This window comes from Felis catus, chromosome X (assembly GCF_018350175.1).
Source record: "Felis catus isolate Fca126 chromosome X, F.catus_Fca126_mat1.0, whole genome shotgun sequence".
Lineage (NCBI taxonomy): Eukaryota > Metazoa > Chordata > Mammalia > Carnivora > Felidae > Felis > Felis catus.
Window position 1 is genome coordinate 17,783,740 of NC_058386.1, and position 21,192 is coordinate 17,804,931.

The 21,192-nt window shown below is 33.9% G+C and overlaps 1 protein-coding gene across 6 annotated transcripts in view; it reads left to right on the forward strand.

The window, feature by feature from the left end:
* CNKSR2 (connector enhancer of kinase suppressor of Ras 2) overlaps window positions 1-21,192 on the forward strand; it is a 294,573-nt gene that overhangs the window by 177,440 nt on the left and 95,941 nt on the right. For all 6 annotated transcript variants that reach the window (XM_011291630.4, XM_045051167.1, XM_045051168.1 and 3 more), the window contains 2 exons: window positions 4,094-4,227; window positions 8,861-9,072. In XM_011291630.4, the coding sequence (XP_011289932.1) occupies window positions 4,094-4,227; window positions 8,861-9,072 (346 nt within the window). The remainder of the gene's footprint in view (window positions 1-4,093; window positions 4,228-8,860; window positions 9,073-21,192) is intronic.

Sequence of the window (21,192 nt, forward strand, 5' to 3'; positions counted from 1 at the left end):
TGCATATGATCATTTTATTTAGAACCTGGATATTTTAAGAGATGCATGCCTGTGCCCCCACATATCTATCAGAGTTGTTTTAGCAGAGTAATGACATACATGCAAATGCCTCTTCCCTTCTGGAGACTCACTGGATCTGTGAAAGGAGAGCTTTAGGTCAGTAGGACCATTTATATATGAAAACTAAATATTTTGGCAAGACTCTTCCAGGAAATAAACCTGTTTGCATAGAATCCAAAATGGATCCATATCATACTTGATTACATACTGTAGTCGACCAAGTTATACAGAAGCTTCATGCTTACTTGAGTAACAAGATGCAGCCTTAAAATAACCTTGTATTTTGGGGCGCCTGGGTGGCGCAGTCGGTTAAGCGTCCGACTTCAGCCAGGTCACGATCTCGCGGTCCGGGAGTTCGAGCCCCGCGTCGGGCTCTGGGCTGATGGCTCAGAGCCTGGAGCCTGTTTCCGATTCTGTGTCTCCCTCTCTCTGCCCCTCCCCCGTTCATGCTCTGTCTCTCTCTGTCCCCAAAATAAATAAACGTTGAAAAAAAAAATTAAAAAAAAAAAAAAAAAAAAGAAAATAACCTTGTATTTAAATGATGATAATTCTTAATTCTCTTTCCATATTTTGCCAATATGGACAAAGTAGCAAAGTAGCAAAATGGTAAGATAAAAAATATTACCCTTTATTTGTACTTTTTGCCTTAAATTGGAAATTCTTCTTAGTGCAGTGGTAACTGCTCTTTTACAATGTTATGAACAATTATTGAAAGGAAATTTTGTCAAGATGGGAGAAGCTATCTTTCTGCATTTTCATGCCAACATATTTGGATATTTTTCCTGAAACTAAGAAATATGTATATTAAAATTTGAATTGGATGCCAAAAGAAGTCCTTTTTTGATCTGAGGGAAGCTGTATTTGTCACTTTTTGGGTATTTTCACACACTTAAATTGTTATTGGTGGTGGTTGTAATTTTAATGCCACTTGTTACAACTAGGAATTTCTTGCTGGTGATTTCAGCTAATAGCATCATTTATTCTGTGCTTGATTTAGTCAAATTTTGCCTATCTTTCTAATGCTCTTTAATGCCTTTTTTTCATTCTTTTAATCATTTAATTTTGTATTCTTTCAGTTCTTGTTCAAAGGTAGAAAAATTTTTAAGAGATTATAATTTTAAATTATCACAAAGACGTCCTCTTCGGTTAAGTAGCTATTGCCATTTTCCCATGAAGTTTCTATTTTACCATACTTTATTTTCTCACTGCTTAATGTGTATTTTTTAAAATAAGATTCTCAAAAACAATGTTTACTTTTTTAGTGTGGATTAGCTTGACAGAAGTAACACAATGAATAGACAAAAATATGCCAAATATATTTAATCTTTACTGTGTGTTTCATTTGGTACAAAGCATTCTGATTATCCAGATGATATCTGCATGATAAACCATTTGAAATGTTTTCTATGATTTATCAGTTAATACAATAACTAGCCAATTGAATTGAACAATAGGATTAACTAATTTCCATTTTCTTTGAAAGAATAAGTTGTGTTTTTTTAACCAATTCAATTTATTGAACCAGCTGGCACAATCAAACCTGTTATCCATTTAAACTTATTTAAGAGTCTTTCTTCTGTGTATTTGCTAATTTAGCTAATCATGCTAACTGATGATATTAATAGCAACTCTTTCCTGAAAATAGAAACCTAGAGAAAATAGCAATTTGAAGGAAGCTGACAAGGCTAATATTTAAGTTTACTGGAAGGGGAAAGGCACAAGTACCCTAAATAATCCTGGTAATAATTTGGATAGAATCCTAGTAGTAGTCTAGGCAAAATAAAATATTCTGTTCATATTTACCTCACACTTCACGGCTATTTAAAATATACTTGTAACCACTATTGTTTCTCCTTTGTTCCTTCCATTTTTCCTTTCTTCCTCTTTGTTTGGGGAAGGCAGAGATAGGTACTAACCAAGAAAGATTATCTTTAGTTCTATTGATGGTAAAATAAAAGGAGAGAGAGGTCTTCAGAATAGAAAGTGACCCTAAAACAAAAGAAAAAGAATAAAAATTTGTTAGATTATTTTTTAATTGTTTGTGTTTTCAGAACTTGTTTTTAATTTCACTTGCAGTATTAGAATATTTTAAAATAAAAGATACTAGAGCACTTAAAAAGCATACTGAATATACGTTTTTCTCTCACAGTACATCTGTTAGACAGTTTTGGAAAGTAATGCACTGAATAATGGGGTTTTCTTTATATTTCTATAATAATGAAACTTAGTCAGACTTTTTTTATGTCATCTGTATTTAATACCAAGATGTCCTGATGAAAAGCAATTATAGTCATATCACAGTGACTATATAAATAGTGTGTCTAAAGACTTATCTAAAGAACCTATCATTAATTCAAAGATCTATTGTAGAGGTATCACTAGAAACAATACAATTTCTCATTTCCTCAGGCTTCATGGTGTCCATCCATACAAATGATTCTTGATTGCCTATATAATCTAATAATTTCCCACTGCCAAGATTTTTGTTTCTAAAAGACACATATAATTTAAGTGGACAGTATTTCAAAATCAGCATAGTTAAACATAAGTCTACTGCATACTTTCATAATATTTCAAAATTCCTAAACATGTAAAATATCTGACTTTTTTTTACATCATAGAAGATAGAATATTGTAGAGTCCCCAGATAAGTTATCAATTTTTTTCACTTCTCTCTCTTTAATTTCTATTTCACATAGATTAAAACTTAACCGTCATTTTGGCAGGATGTGTGATTTCAACCTGTTAAGGTGAGCTGTGTAATAAGGAAGGTCAAAAACTGTGAACTGAATCATAAACTATGTAGCCTTCCCCAGTGGCCTACATTGTACATTGTATTTATGCTTGGTTTTTTGAACATTTTGCTTATCTGTACAAAAGCATTGTCACAATATTAAATAGTTGTAATATGCCATTTTGTCTAGCAATACATGTTAAAGTAATAGAACTGCGGGTCTATATAGATTTGCTAAAAGTGTTTTCATATTGGCTAAAATGGCAACATCTTGTCATGTGAAGATACAGTTCATTTTGTGATCATTACGTTTGTGTTTGCAATTGCACCAAAATTCTTATTTTTATTGTTATTGTATACATAGCTAATCAGTAAGGTCTGTAAGATAAACATGAAAATTTGTGAATTTTAGTCTCACTTTAGAATAATTTTTTGATCCACAAGATCATTTTCAAATGCTGTGAAGCTTAGAATTGGGAGTGGTCTTAAGTTAATGCATCCTGATGTATCACTTTATTCAGTATACATGCTATCTTAATTTTTAAAAGTATTTAATACTTAAGCAGGCGTGAAAATGGAATCTATAGATCTGTATCTAAACATTATTTAAACAGTGACAAATGTGTGTACCTCTGAAGGATGAAACGATTGTGTTCCACTAGTCACCATACTTTTGAAGATGTACCATAAATGACCTTGAGAGGACAGTTCATTGTGTTTATATTTAAAAAAACAAAATACAAAAAAAGAAAGTATTTTCTTGTATTGGCCTTTCATCCTCCATTTTTGTAACCTTTTCTGAGAATGTGTGACATTCTGCTAACTAAAGAGTATGGTGTATCTTTTTGGGGAAAAAAATGAAATATCTTTCTTGTATATCAGTCAGGATGTGAGTGAGCTAATTCTTTTGAAAGTTCCTCTTTATTATCTTTCTTTCAAAGGTGGGATTCCAACAAAGCAAATTTGATTTAAAAAGTTTCTGACTATAAAACAAATCTTACCATTATGAAACACTGCATGGTGCTTTTACCTTATAAATAGCTTTTACATTGTTATGCTGTAGAATAAGGTGAGTTGAGAACTAAGCGAAGCCTCTAAAATAATAAATTACTTGTTTTTGGACATTCAGAGGAATATCGATGTGCTAAATAACGTGCTTCTTGATTTCAGCCAAGTTCAGAAACTTTGCAGAAATAGATAATTTTAAAATGATAACTATATGTCGTTGTTGTTGTTGTTGTTGTTGTTGTTTTGTGTGTTGTTTGTGTGTGTATGTATTTTCTTTTTCATTTTAACCAGCCTCTTATACCTAGAAGTCCCACAAGCAGCGTTGCCACGCCTTCCAGCACCATCAGTACACCAACTAAAAGAGACAGTTCTGCTCTCCAGGATCTCTACATCCCCCCTCCTCCTGCAGAACCATATATTCCCAGGTACAGTACCAACTATCATGTTGCTGTGAGCAACTTCTATCCAGAGACTAACCTAACCGTATGTAAACTGTGAAGTAAATTCTCAGGGAACACCTTGAATATTTTCTTAGATAGGAATTCTGAACACATTCTGGAAAATTGTTGCATTGTAGAGAATGCGTTTTGGTTAATAATAATAATAACAATAACTAATGTGTATTAAACACTATGCATTAAATATCTCATAAACATGTCATATGATAGAAAACAATAGGAAAGTAATGTTAAATAACAATTAGGATTATTTTAATAAGGAAGGAATAAGCGAGGGTCTTTAGCTAAGAAGCCCCAGGAAATCTCAAGTTACTTTGAAGCATTTCATACATTTTTTTTTCTAAAAGAGAAAGTTACAGATAACTTTTATGCCCTCTTAAATGTATGCAGTGAGGGAACTTTTGGTGGGGGGAGATAGATGATGAGAAGGGAGAATATTGTTTCCCCTAATACTTATGTATCTACAGTTTCTACCGGATCAGTTCATTAATGTTTCTGTCAGGAAGTAGAGACAATTTGCAAGAGAATGAGTTGCCTTTAAAGTCTGTTTTCTAGATTTCTTGAGGCTATATCTCCTTTTCATTTCCAGATTTCTATTTGAAATTCCTGGCAGGTGTGAAAGAATACAACTTTGTGCCATAATGCATTCTGTCCAAAAGCATTCTGATACCCAGCCTCATGGAATACAAAAATTATGGAAAGGGGCCCACACTAAATGGGGATAATTAGTACCAATCACAAAGAATTTGGTTCCATTTTTAAATTAGTTGTGCAGTCATTCAAAAACAGTAGATTAAGGTCTCTTATTTTCAAGCCACACTTAATATTAAATTTCTTCAGTATATAAAAGAACTGAAATCTCTTGTGTTAATTAATTTTCATCATTCTTTAGGGCACCTAATGTTTCATTCTCTAAGGTATGATGGCACTGACATTTTATGATTTAAATGCTACATGACAATATGGTGTGTCTGCAAATACTATATAGTCTGGTAATAAAACTGTAGTCCATTTTATAAACATTTTAGTTTTTAATTTTTAGAATTACATGTAGCTGTGGGAACATGGTTTATGAGAAGATTTAACTTACTGAGCTGTCATTTCACAAATCTTTCAAGTATATAATTTATAGTCCTATGTTAAATTTATAATCAGATGTACAGATTCATTTGATATCCTAGTCAAACGCAAGTTGCATTTTAATTCTATTAAGATAGTGTCAGACTTTCTGAATATTCCTGCATGAGGAGCAATAAAAATATGTGTTTTGAATAGTGACTTTTTTGTTTTGTTTTCATTTTAATTGGAAAAATTTTTAATTTCAGTGCAAATGATTATTTAAGAGACCTTATTCCAAGGGCTACATGTACAGATAAACATCAGAAAATTATTTTTATCAAATCTCTGCAGTTTTTTCATGCTTTTTCCTTTTCTTTTGAGTAGGGAGGAACTTATGATAAAGAAAATATTTCCTAGACGTAAAATATTTAAAATACGCTTCAGAAGACAAGAATAAAGTAATTGGGTTCTGTCCTCTCAGTGTGGTGGCCTTATGATTACGGCAATGTATTGAGACCAATGAAAAGTTTGAACATGCTATTTAAAAATACTTAAAAATATAAGAAGTTCAAGTATCAACATGGTGGTATTTTATCAGTATTGCTTCATACTTTTCAGGAAAATTCATAATTAGAGGTGTTATCTCACTTTAATTGATTCTTAGTCTAGTGTATAATTTAATGGAATATTCTAACTATATTTTGAGTCAAATTATTAGTTATCCAAGTTACACAATAGTTTGATATAGCACAATCAGAACAACGCATGCATCAGAGTCCCTTTTTACACCAGCCTGTATAAATTATCTGCATTTTCTGGTTTGACTTGAAGTTATGGCCATAAAACTGTTGCAGTTGTCATTCTTTCCATAGATACAGCCCCAGAACTTTTGTCCCATTTTCTCATTTTGATGTTTAATGTGGTTCACCTAATGTAACTCATCTGAACATTTGTTTCTTCATATAGTAAAAAATTTTGTTTATGTAGGATAGGCATTTTAGTGTTAATTTAATTGTAAATAATAAAAGCTTTCTCATCTTAAAACCAAAAAATACATAAAAATGTCAGGGCTAGCTGTCAAGTTACATAGAATTTTTTTCATGTAATTACCATTCTTTAAACACATTTATTCCAGAAGAAGTACCTTTTTCTCTCAAAGACACTCATGTATGTAGAGTGAGTGAAAATTCATCAGTTTTTTATTATATGTCTTGTGACTATATGCAGTTTCATTTTCATAGTATATACTGCATTACATACTTAACCAAATTTCTTTTTCTATGATAAAAATCAAGAATTTGTAGGTCTTTGCACAACTCTGAAGTTTAAGCACTAATTTCTCTCATTAATTTTACTCTGAGCCATTAAATGTAAAGAAAGTCCACTAAAGCAGTGTTCTGACTTTTCATCCATTTCCTTAAATCCTTTTCAGAGTAAAAGTGTAGATTTATTACATACATAACATTAAGAAAAGTTTTCCTTCAATCTGTACAGCAGAACGAATTAATACATTGAGTTATTCAGGGACTCACGATGTAAGTACATACATACAAGCACACATACAGAGATACACACACAAATGGGCACATACTTTATATACGCAATGCATGTATTACTTCATTCTACTGCAAAAATTGTTTTTGGTGCATACATTTCTTAGCTTTATTTGTATTCGTTTCATATATACATGCTTAATAAATCTTCCTTGTTGGTATGAGTCCCTCCTTTCATATCATTACAGAGTAAATAATACCAGCCCTTCCAATTTTCTGCCACAGGAATATCCATATAAATAGAGCATGGTGAGTTAACTAGGGCTGAATCACCTTCTCATCTCAGCTGCATTAACATTCACGTAACAGGCCTGATAGAAATGTCTGCCCATTTATAGATAGGCAAAACCTTAATCCAGTGCCACAAGTTCCTTAGGGCTATTTTCAAGCTAATTGCAGTGTCAATAAAATTCTATCTGCATTTTTTTAATATGCTTTCTTCATGTTGCCTAAGACCTAGCTATCCAGTTACAACTTTGCAATAAGCAATACTTTTATTTTTAAAAGTAGAAGAGTGAATTAGCAATGTAATTGACAATCGTAACTTCAGATGAGTTAAATACATGGGACAGCTTGCTGATTCAGTTAGTCTTGACAATAATATTATTCTACTTTTGATATATTTCAAATACTGGCAATGTAGTTCTCATTTGGAGAGACCTAATCTAGACATTCCCATATACCTACGGAAGTGTACTGTACCATAGTATGATAGTATGGAAGTATAGTGTTCTTGTTGAAACATAACTCATATTTTTGAATTGACATTAGATTTATAAGCTCATCACCATTTTATAAGACATAGTGTAAATTAAAATTTTGTTCTTTTTATCTTTCTTGTTATAATTTACTTTATTCTATTGATTTAAGATTTCAGTCTTGGTACTTAACATAAAATTAATTTTTTTTAGCATTCATGGCACTGTTCAGTGTAGAACTGGAAACAATTAAGAAGTAGTAGGAAATAAAATTAATGACCTTCAAGAGAAGAAAATATTGCATTTACATTCATAGCTGTATTCTAGAAGACAGGCTTTTCTAACAAAGAGTTCATAGCTAGTCAGTGAAACATCATAAAATAAACAGGGTTCAATTTAGCCCATCCTAATGGAGTATTTCTACCAAAATACCACTCATAAGGGGCCCAATTGCCTGGACTGTGTAATACTATATGTCAGTAACAGTTTTAGGGATCCCATAAATTATTGTATTTTTCTATTTTAGAATACTATAGAAAAAAATCACCTTGCCATCATCTTAAATTCCATATTTTATCAGGTTTCTCTACTCTCTTTTCACGAGAAATGTTGCTGATGTGTAATGAAATTTTGATCTATCCATTTAGAATTAGTTCTGTGAATTTATATTTTTACTATTAAATGAGATGCATAGAGTTTAAATACTCTAAGTAATTCTTTTCAGTAAGGTTTATTTTAAATTAATAACAAGCTGTTTGAAATTCTTACAGTATCAGTTTATATCATGTTAATTTGGTTCTTAAGGCAGCAAATATTGTTACAGAGGTGGTAGTTCTTAAACACATCTTTGTTTTTAAGCAGTGCTAATGTTACTATGAATCAATTAGTTACAGTGGCAGAAGAAAGCTATGTTGTTAGCAATGTTTACCTTATACCTACTGTCTTGAGCCCTAAAAGTAATTTATGTGCCAAGATGATTTTCTTTATATGACATAGTACAGTGAAAATGGACGAGAGCACGAGTTAGAAGATCCATGGTCCATGTCTAGCATTGTCCTTTATTAGCTGTGTGACCTTTAGGCAAGTCATTTAACCTCTCTGATCCTCAGCATTTATTTTCTTGCAATATAGCAATAATTAAAAACTGCCCTAGAAGCCTCAAAGAAAGTTTGAAAAGATTAGAGGACACATTGTATGGAAAGGATATGACTACTTTTTTAGACCCTCTCTGCCATTTTACCACCCTAACACTTCCCTACATTCTTCTCCTTTACATTTCCCTATTTTTAGGGATGAAAAAGGAAACCTTCCTTGTGAAGACCTCAGAGGACATATGGTTGGCAAGCCGGTGCATAAGGGATCTGAATCACCAAATTCATTTCTGGATCAGGAATATCGAAAGAGGTTTAATATTGTTGAGGAAGATACTGTCTTGTATTGCTATGAATATGAAAAAGGAAGATCCAGTAGTCAAGGAAGACGAGAAAGCACCCCGACTTATGGTAAGAGTTCTTTTCTTACACTGACATAAGAACATATGTCTCATATGAGAACTTCTACTTCTTTTCATAGACTTTTGGGTTATGAAAATTACTTGATTTACTTGATAGCTTTTGAATCTTTATAATTGATCTGTGCCTGTCATGTGCTTCTAATGGAATTACATTGATGTGCTTCTAATGTGCTTCTAATGCAACAATACGAAGCATGACATTAAACAGTATTCTAAAATTTCCAAAGATGGGTAAGAGCAATAAGTAGCATTTTAGCTCTTTAATGATTTATGGAAACCCTTTTGAATCACATGTAATTTTTATCATGTCAGATTTTGCCAAATTGGAATCATTCAAGGATTAATTTTTTTCGATGAATGCTTCCTACTAACATTACTTATATAATAGCTTGCTATGTGTTCTGCACCTGTGACCACTACTATATTAAAAAGTGGTCACACACTGTCCAGGGCCTGGCCCTTCAGGAGGTGTTTTTGGAATGTGTTGTGTACTCTCTGTTGTGACTCTGGTTGCTTTAGCTCCCTACTTGTAGTGGTGGTTGGGACTTTCCAGGAGGTGTGCTCTGACTTGTTCATTGAAGTAACCCTGGAAAAAATTTTAACATGACTTATATAAAATAAACTCCTTATTCCTCAGGGATTAAAAACTCTTTAGATATACATTCTGGGGAAAATCTCACCTCAATTTTTGTTTTTTCTAAGAAGTTAGAAAATTTGAATGAAGTGGATTCTAACTAGGAAGTACACACCATATTTAAATCAGAGATGGCCTTACAGTTACAACATACCTAGCATTTTTCATCTTTGACTTCTGTTTTCCCATGCATGACCAAGAAAGCAACCTGGTCACACATGCTTTCACTTGATACATTGTATCTGAAAGATTTGCAGATAAGGCTGCCTAAAGTTAAAATAGTAAAGCTATGATCCTATTCCAAGAAAGAATGGACTTATTTGGAACTCTGTGCTCCTCATTTTCTAGTTTTCAAACTAATCATTTTTAGTGAGGAGCATAGAGAAGGGGAAAGATAGGATCTTTGATGATTAATACAGATGAATAATGGGAGCTGAGCAGAAGGAAGGTTGTTTTAACTTTTTTTTCCACTGGCCCTCCTTACTTGCCCAGCATGGCCATATGCCTCCCTCCTGTGGTCCCAAATGATTAGTCATCATGTACCTTACTACACATGCCTTATTTCCTTACAGCTCTTTGGTAATAATTATATATGAGAAATTTTACTCAAAATGGTCCTAAAAAATAGGAACCATACTTACTTTACTTTGTGTTATTCTCTGTACATGTGCTTTTTTATCATAACAGTAAGTAATGATATTTTTTAGCATAGCTCCTCAATTATACCATTCTGGTGGCAATTATTTTGAACTGTCATAATTTGAAGGTATTTGCACCGTTGCTTTCCTCCCCTATTATACTATAAACCTCTGCAGTAGAGAGCAGTGTAGAGGCCTGACATCTTTTTTATCCCTACCCCTGCTTTATAACATAAGATCTTTATTTTTATTCATTCATTCCACAAATACTTATTGACTGCCTGTTATTGGATAAGCAGTAATGTATATCAACTCTTTTTTTCTGTCTTAGAATTCTCTGGCTATTTTCTGCTTATTTTGAAGTATGATTAGAATTTTAAAGGGGAAATTATAGTCACCAGATGAAGCTGATTACTGATAGCTTTATAAAAAATTGGTTACTTGGTTCTTACTTGAATGGATATGAATTGTTAGTCTCTTCAGGCTACAGTTTAAACCACCTAGTGTCATCATGTTCACAAATCCTCTCTCTCCCAATAAAATAAAATACTGTTTAAATTTTAGAAAATTTAGATATCTTACAGATATTTGATATATTTTTATAAACAACTTAGGAGAAAAGAAATGTATATATGCCCAAAAGATTGATACAAAGTAAAAAAAAAAAGTCTTTTACTTTTGATCCAGAATTTTTTTTAACTTTCCAACATGAAATATAATCTGAACCTTCAGTGGAGATTCTTACAGATATATTTCAGTGAAGATCTTCTAGCACAGCCTGTAGGTTGCTCCAGATCACTAGCGGTTTAATGTATTAAAACATTTTTAAAATCAGATTGTAAATATTAAATTCTACCTGTCACACACATGAATTTGTGTCCTTAATTTTTCCAAAGATTAATTTTTTTAACTCATTCAGCTAATATTTGTTGTGTACATAAAGTCATCCAGTCACTGGGGATTCAAAGGTGAATAAAACATAAATTTTCTCTGGAAGGCATTCATAACCTAGAGGGAAGAAACAAATAAAGAGATGTGTTGGAATCACTTTAGGAAAGTAGGAAAATGTGAGCAAAGTAATACCTATAGCCCAGGAGCTGAAAAGTGACACGCTGTTTTAAATGATGAATAGTCATCCTCTATGGTTTCTAAATGTTAGTTATCCCCACCAAATACCTGGCAGCTTCTCAAACATAGGTCTGAGATCTGAGGGTTCATATAAATCTCTCAGCCCAGACCCTGATGTTTCCAGTACAAATTACTCCAAAACTTTATAAGCAATTATCAATAACTTCTTTATTTAACCTATAAGGTGGTCCCATTGCATACACTCCCAAGTGTGACAGTATTTCCTTAGGTTTAAAAAGTAATGATAATAAAAATACATGATTCTGCTGAAGTACATTGCAAAAAAACATAGAGTACAAAAAAGTTCATATTTTATATTTTCTGGAAATGACCGTAATTTCACGTGTTAGCACTTGTATGATACCTTAAAATGTAATGAATAAGTCCTTCAGGCTTACAGTGCTCAACTTAGTTCTTAGTCGCAAATACCCTTATCTTGAAGTATGTGAGCTTAGCCACCATTCTTTCCTATTAACTCCCCAGATTACCTGTTTATTCAAGGAGGTTTAGAGTTAACGTTGTAAGAGTATAGATAGGATTTTGAGAAGCAAAGAAGAAACATGATTCAGTTATTATTATGTGCTTGTGGTTAAATATGTATATACTTGTCATATTCTCTTAGTGCATTCATATTTTAAAGTTAGATATATAAGGGGCCCCTGGGTGGCTCAGGTTGGTTAAGTGTCTGACTCTTGATTTCCACTCAGGTCATGATCTCATATTTTCTGAAATTCGGGCTCCAGCTTGGACTCTGCTTGCTTGCTCGCTCGCTCTCACACACAAAGTAAATAAATAAACTTTAAAAAATAAGTAATAAAGTTAGATACCTAAGGAAAAAATATTTAGGGAAACTCTGTTTTTGGACAGTGACAAAGAAAAGATGTAAAGAAAAATGCCTGAAAATATCCTAATTGTGGGCTTTAAAAGACATTTTTAATGAAGGTTCTCATTTTATATTGTAGACCTACTAGTTGTTGCTAAGAGTGAGTTTAAAAAAAGAACAATTATTTGCTCTAAGCTATCAGACAAGTATAATATGGATAGACAGTGGATGGCCCTTCTGGAAATAAGTAAATAATATTTATATATGCCAGGCACTGTTCTAGACATTTAAAAGGCATTGACCCATTTAATCCTTACAATAACCCAGTGAGGTAGTTGCTAACAGAATCCTTATTTTACTGATGGGTTAAGTAACTTACCTAACTAGTAAGTGGTAGAGCCTGGATTAAGTACCCATGGATATTTGTGGAATCTGTTAGTGATACTAGCTAACTAAATGTGATGAAAGTAATTTGCTAAATTATAGAGAAATAATTTTCACAAATTGTATTATTCCTTCCAAATCCAAGCATTTAATTTCAGGCAAGCAAAAGTAGGTCTGATTTTGTATGTGCTGTTTATGCTTGTATATGCTGTTTAATATTTAGTGGCACTAAAGTAAACATGTTTTTACAAAGACATGGCCCTGACAGACCTTAGGAAAAGGTAGCTAAATTGAGGGGTAAAATTAGTAACAATGTGTTATGTCCTTTTTAAATCAGAGAAAATAAAATAGGTTTTACTTTGCTAAAAAGATAGATGAGAATAATTTCTGGAAACATGGAGACAGTAGGGGAAGCAGCCTAGATAAGTGGTTACTAGCCTTGGCTGTATCATCAGCCCTACTTGGTAATGCTGTCTTTTATCTAATTACTCTAGTGTGAGCTTGGGGATGTTGGTCTCAATTTTCTCCTTGGTTAAATGAAGATGATAATACCTGCCTCATAGACTTTTTGTGAGAATTTAATGACAGTGCATTGTAAGTTGCCTAGAAAGTGCCTAGCATGTGCTAGGTATTTATTTTCATTGTTGTCACTGTTGCATAGAAGCTTTAATATTGTGAAGAGAATAGATGTTAAGTATTCTCACCCCACAGGAAAAAAAAAAGAGTAACTATGTGAAGTGATAGATGTGTTAAAATAGCTTGATTATGGTAATCATTTCAAAATTCTATGTATATCAAATCATCATGTTGTATACCTTAAATATATACTATTTTTTTTTAATTTTTTTTCAACATTTATTTATTTTTGGGACAGAGAGAGACAGAGCATGAACGGGGGAGGGGCAGAGAGAGAGGGAGACACAGAATCGGAAACAGGCTCCAGGCTCTGAGCCATCAGCCCAGAGCCCAACGTGGGGCTCGAACTCACGGACTGCGAGATTGTGACCTGGCTGAAGTCGGACGCTTAACCGACTGCGCCACCCAGGCACCCCCCAACGTTTTTTATTTATTTTTTTTGGGACAGAAAGAGACAGAGCATGAACGGGGGAGGGGCAGAGAGAGAGGGAGACACAGAATCGGAAACAGGCTCCAGGCTCTGAGCCATCAGCCCAGAGCCCGACGCGGGGCTCGAACTCACGGACCGCGAGATCGTGACCTGGCTGAAGTCGGATGCTTAACTGACTGCGCCACCCAGGCGCCCCTATACTATTTTTATTTGTCAATTATACCTCAATAAAGGTGGAGAAAAAACACAAAATAACTTAAAGATCCCAACAAGTAAATAATAATATCAGACATTTGAAATTATTTGAAGAATAAGATGGGGTGAATAAACAGTTCAATTTTAAAAAGAAACTTTAATGAGAAAATTAAAAGAAGGGAAAAGAGGACAGCATTAAATCACTTTAACTGTTTTGTCTCATCTGCTCATGCTTCAAAGGCAAAGGTTCAAATTTGATGAGATCATTTGCTTGGCAACTTTTCAGAATGGTAATAATCCCCATCAGCTTTCTCTTTCACTCTTCAAGACTCTTTGCCCTTGCTATTCCATCATACCACATTCCTATGCATAGAAATCTGCTGAAAGGTAGTCACAGTTGGCTGAGGCTCTTTGTGGCTGTGGCACATTTTATAATATGTGGCATATTTTATAATATGTGCCATATAAAATGTGGCATATTTTATAATAATAGGAGGAAAACATATTTTTTACAATAATATCACATAATAGTATTGGCTTGAAGGAATCTAGACCTTTTCTGACTTACTGAGAATCCAGGACCTCACTAAAAAAAAACACACGAATGAGTGCAAAGCTGTTATTTTAGAAACGCTCCTCATAAATGTTATTTGTACACATTGTGCATTGAGGAAAATTAATTTCTGTTACATACCTGCACGTTTTCCATTCAAGTAGTTGGGACAAGAGAAAACTAACTACCATGTCCCTCTTATCCACATAAATAGCAAATGGCTTGAAATGACTTACAATAGCATTGAAGGACCTATGGGCAATAACACTATAAACTATTTTATCAGTGTGAGGAAAAGAAATTATTTGTAGGCCCCAGAGTCTTTTATCATACCTCAACATCATCTTTCTCTTTGTCGTACAACATCATTCCAACTTTTGGCCATTTCAATTATAATTAATAGCACTATTTAAAACATTTCTTGGGTGCCTGGGTGGCTCAGTCGGTTGAGTGTCTGACTCTTGATTTCAGCTCAGATCATGATCTCACAGTCCTGAAATCGAGCCCTGCATCAGGCTCTGTGCTCAGCATGGAGCCTGCTTGGGATTCTCTCTCTCCCGCTGTCTCTGCCCTTCCCCCACTCACATGCACACGCTCACACAATCTCTCTCTCTCTCTCTCTCTCTCTCTCTCTCTCTCTCTCTCTCAAAAATAAACAAATATTAAAAAATAATAATGATAAAATAAATAAAAAATTTCTTAAAGGATCATGTAATACACTGCTTTTTCCTGTGATTCTCAAATGTAAATTGTCTTTCTAATCAGATAAAAGTTCAGCTGTCATTTATCGGCTATGCTAGAAAGAAAAGAAATTGAGATTCTCACCACAGGAAATGTTTCTGTTTAAGTAAAATGTACCACTTCCAAGGCAGAACTAACCGTAGAAATAGAAATTAGTGAATCAAAAATGTAGAAATATGAGATGTATACTCTACTCATAGGAATTCTTACTCCTTTGGACTTAATACAATTCATAAAGACTGCATGTTGATCAGTTTCACAAAATAATTTTCAGTATCAAGCTGATGGTGATAAACGACCATGTAATGGATAGAAAAGTAGTTCAGCAGTATTTTGAGAGAAATATAAAATTTTCTGTTCCTAATGTAAAAATCAGAGTAATCTGCAAGGGAAGGCACTCTTCTTTAATTTGTGTAATTTTACAAATAGAAATACCAGAGCATGAGTTTTGATGTCCTATAGATCTGAATTTGGTGGTACAGATTGGCCTTTTAATAACTGATTGACCTTGAACTTGAGTCTTAGCTTCACTATGTTTTTTCTTTACCTGTAAAATGGGATAGCAACACTACCTGTGGTATTTTTATGAGGATTAAATGAGATAATGTATGTCTAGTACTTAGTAGTCTTCCTGCCACGTGGAAAATGCTCAAGAAATAGTATTTAATGCCATAATATATTACTCCTGCTCATAAATAAAAGTATACCAAAGATTGTCAAGTGCCTTTGGATCAAATTAGCACTTCTTCTTCTCCCTGTGGAGGGATTTAATAAAGGACAACAGGGCTAGAAGTATTTCCTTGGTTTGGTTCCTCTAGCTACCCAATAACTAGCCACTTAAATCCCAGCAATTAGTATATGTGCTGCCGAAGCGAGCACTTAAATCCCAGCAATTAAAAGAAATATGAATATGGGGCACCTGGGTGGCTCATTTGGTTAAGCATACGACTCTTGATTTCAGCCAGGTCATGATTTCACCATTCGTGAATCCAGCCCCACATCAGGCTCTGCACTGACAGCATAGAGCCTGCTTGGGATTCTCTTTCTCCCTTTCTCTCTGCCTCTCCCCTGCTTGTGTGCTCGCTCGCTCTCTCTCTCTCTCTCTCCCCCTTTCTCTCTCTCTCTGTCCCGCACACCTCTCTCAAAATAAATAAAACAAACTTTTGAAAAATTTTTTCAAAATAAATATGAAAAGAGTTCATCTGTTTCTTTTGGTTTGGTTTTGAAAAGCAGAAGGAAGAGTGTTCAAATAGGTAATAACACTAGAAACTACCCTGATCCAAGCCTTCTTTTAAGTTCCATTATGGAAACCACTAGCTCATACTCTGGGCAGAAGAGCCTGAATATAACCTTACAGCATCAGAACTCTGAAAACAGTTCTGACCCCATACCTTTTTTAAAATTTAAGATTAATTGCTAGGGGAAAAAAGGAGAGCAAAAATAATATATAAAATAGTTGGAGACTCTTAAAAAAAATGAAACCAGGCAAGAGAAAAAGAATAGCCTGAACAAATTAAATCACTAGGTAATGGATAAAATAGTAAGATTAAGAAAAAGGAGCTCTTAACCAAGTTCCAGAGTATCAATATGTGGATAAAATGGAAAGATTAACAAACCAAGTCCACAAAGCCGATGCAACAACTATCAGAGGAAAAAAGTAACTCTTCAAATGAATTAATTGACAAAAAGATATGAAGGTGAAATAGTGCATCCCTTAAAGACAAAATGGGAAGCCAAGAATAAGAACCATCTAACTCAGTGATTTTCATCTGGATCAGTATTGCCCTCCAGGGGACATTTGGTAATTTGGGGGGGGGGGTCATTTGTAGTTGTCATAACTGGGTGTGGAAATGCTACTGGCATCTAGTAGGTAGAGGCCCAGGATGCTAGTACACATCCTACAAAGAACAGGACAGCTCTCAACAATAAAGAATGATCCAGTCCACAATGTCAACAGTGATGCTCTTAAGAAACTCTTAGCAAAAAAATAAAATAAAATAAAAAGAAACCCTTAGCTAATTTAAGAATCAACTGTAGACAGATTTAATACAGAAGCAGGTATATAAGACTAGAAAATCAAAGAGCCCTTGTATGACACAGGGCCAATTGCCTTTTTTTTTTAATTCAAAAAATCAATGAAATTATTGCCCTGGAAAGATAGACCTACATTTATTCACAATTAGCATATTCTCTGGGCAGAAGTAGTATAATGTTGTGAGTGTCTGGGATGACCTACCCTGCTGTACCATAGAAAACCTAATCATGACATTCCCTGGAGCAGGAGGAGTCCTATTGTCCCTAGCTGAAATCAGAATGCATTTTCCCCTATGGAAAAAAAATGTAATAAATGGAAGCAAGGTAAAATTTAAATAGAGTGGTTAGTGTTAGCTTTCACATCACAATGTGGCTTAAGGATCCATCATTTTCCCAAATATGTTCTTTAGATCTCTAGTTCTGAAAGAGGATGTTTGTAAAAGAAAGAGGTTATCTGGTTAAATATAATTGAGAAACTCAGAATATTTTATCTCTTTCTTGGCAACTAATAAGTCCACATTAGCATACTAAAGGCTTTGAAGGTCTTCTTGAATTTGGATTAGCTTATTGTTTCCCAAATGTATTTGTACATTGAATCTTTTTTGGTTTGGGTCACAAAATACTCATTAACCTCCCAATGAACTAATGTTTGATAGAGTATATTTTGGAAAATGCTGAAATAGACTTTTATAGCTCCTCTTAAAGACCCATATACTGGGGAACCTGGGTGGCTCAGGCAGTTAGGCGTCTCATGTTATGTTAGGCTCAGGTCATGATCTCCCAGTTTGTGGTTTCAAGCCCGGCATCGGGCTCTGTGCTGACAGCTCAGAGCCTGGAGCCTGCTTCAGGTTCTGTGTCTCCCTCTCTCTCTGCTCCTCCCCCACTTGTGTTCTGTGTCTCTTTCTCTCTTTCTCTCTCTCAAAAATAAACATTAAAAAAAAATTTTTTAAGGGGTGCATAGGTGGCTCAGTTGGTTAAGCGTCTGACTTCGGCTCAGGTCACGATCTCACAGTTCATGAGTTCAAGTCCCATATAAGTCTCTGTGCTGACGGCTCAGAGCCTGGAGCCTGCTTCCGATTCTGTGTCTCCCTCTCTCTGTCCCCCTCCCCCGTTCGTGCTCTGTCTCTGTCTCTCAAAAATAAATAAACATTGAAAAACATTAAAAAAAATTTTTTAAGACCCATACACCAATGATAAAAATCTCTTTGTGTTTTAAGTTCCAAACAGCTGACTTAATAGATAAGCATTTGGAAAAGCCTCTATTCTTCAGTTGAAGCCTACCCCAGCAGACGAATTGTTGAATGTCATCTTCGTTTTTATCTTCCAGAAAAGCCATTTTCTAGAGTAAATCTTATTTTTGATAAAAGTCCGAACTCAAGTAATAAATACTAACTGAAAAGATCAGTGCATGGTGTTCTATACTCCAGGCTCCTTGTAGAATTACTGGTATCACTGCAAAACAATTTACCAGAAATCATAGAGGAAATAGATCCTCGAGGGTGGGGGGTGGGGGTAGAAAATGTCAACTGTTACATTGAATCTTCTTAAAAAAGAGATAACTAAAAATTGTACATTGATCAGCTTAATGACTAGAGACATTAGAGCAAATAATTAAGACAATATACAACCACTTACAAGTATACATATGGTAACATAGCATTGTTTTATAAGTCTCTAAGCTTATAAGTTGACACACCTTTTCACAGCAATGTATTTTCCATCTTTGTTTAAGGCAATGGACAGCAAATACAAAGTTACATCCACAGTTTATGTTCTTATCCTCCATTAGCTCTTCACATAGCTTTTAAGAATTTTTTTACAAGACTTACAAACTGGCAGAGAGGACACTTAAACAAAAGCAGTAATCATACATCTCATTAAATTATTTTTGAAGAAAAATGAATCGGATTTTTGTGTAATGCAATGGTCTTGAATTCATCACCAAGGCAATCTCATGTAGTGAAGAGAACACTGATCGGAAGTTAAAAGTATACTCAGTCAGTTAAGCGTCTGACTTCGGCTCAGGTCATGATCTCAGAGCCCCACATCAGGCTCTCTGCGCTGACAGCTCAGAGCCTGGAGCCTGCTTTGGATTCTGTATCTCCCTCTCTCTCTGCACCTCCCCTGCTCAGATTCTCTCTCTCACTCTCTCTCTCTCTCTCTCTCTCTCTCTCTCAAAAATAATAAACATTAAAAAAAAATTTAAGTATATTCATGGGCTGACTCTAATACAGACTACCAGTGAAATCTAGAGAAATTAACTTCAGTGTGTCTTATGATTTTCATTTTTCCCTTTCTTGCTAGTTTCACTGAGTAATATAATCCCAAAGAGAAATATATTTGAAAGGAATTATAAAGTTATTACAAGATGTCATTCTGGTTTATTTCAAAAGAGAGTCTTCATGTGACAAGTCTTAATCATTGTCTTTTTTACTCTTCATGAAAAAAGTTGACTCTTTTCCGTATGTTGATAAAGATTTTCAAGATACTGCTTTACTAAGATTTTTTTTTAAGTAGAGTGACTAATATTACACTGTATGTTAACTAACTGGAATTTAAATAGAAACTTGAAACTACAAAAATAAAATAAATGGAATAGTTTTTAATTTGTAGTTGTTTAACTTCAAAATGCATTGTTTTAAACCAAATAATGTTTGCATACTCATGTAATCTTTCTTATCCACTACTATATTAATTCTGAGCACAGCACAGAGCAAGAAGAGTTTAGCATAGCTCATTTTTTTTTACCCACCAGAGCCTTCAGAGGAGGATGCAGAATTCTTTTGCCACTTAAACTATATTTAAACCATCTGAATCCTTCCTAGTCTTCACATACCCTTCTACTGTAGAAGAATTGATTCTATGCACAGTGGCAAACATTTCAACTTGGAACAACCTATCTTTCCAAACTCCAATTTGTATTCCACATGTGCTTTCTTGGTAGAATGTTTACAAAAGGTGATTTGGTTCAAAATATAATTAGCCTTGGAATCAAGTGTTAAAAGCTCCATATAATTTTTGAAACACTTCAAAATTTTCTCCTTCAATAGTTTTTATGTTAATCCCCATTTAAAGCCTAGATCACTTTTAGAAAGCAATAGGAAAATTTACAAATAAGATGTAGCTTATTCTTTGAAATGAGATTTTAATTGTTTTTGTCCTCCATTAATGAAACTGAAAAGGCTTGAAGTTAATAATAATTTGGTTTTATTTGATTTAGATTGTTAGAAGGCTTTAAAGCCAATACTTAAATCATCACATTGCAATGTTTACAATCCAACTTTTTCTCAAGCTCTTTTATCCAAAAATGAAAATATGGCCCTAAAGATCAAAGTGCCTGTTTTTACTTACTTTATTAGATCCAGATATATTGCCTTTTTTCTTAAAAAATTACTGACTTTCCATTCAATTCCTTTTATTCTCTTTAAATGTGTGATTGTCTACCTTAAATTACCTCGGGATGTTTTCATAGAAATGCAGTCAACCATCTGAAAGTAATTTTTCTGTCTGGTATGTAGGGAGTTTGATGTGTGTATGTGGCATGCTTGTAGCTTAACATTCCTTACTACTCTCATTCTCATCAAAATATTGGCTAAAATAGTCAAAACAGATGTGTTTATGTGTGTATGTATGTATATATATTTTTTCTCCTTAGACTCTAGAGAAAACTTTTTTTGTGAGTGTTAAAGGGTTTGTCAGACTTAAGGAGAAATTTCTGTTTAGTCTTTTCTTAAACTCTTTGGTAACTGTTAGAGAGAAGATTGCTTCTAAGGTGCTATTTATCACCCTGATATTTAATGATTTTAGCATGTTTGAAGAGAGAGTTTAAAAGATAGGGGGATAAATACAATTGAAAAAGGCAGCAATTCAATAGTATTTCAACAGACATCATGGGTAGCCTAAAATGGGAATG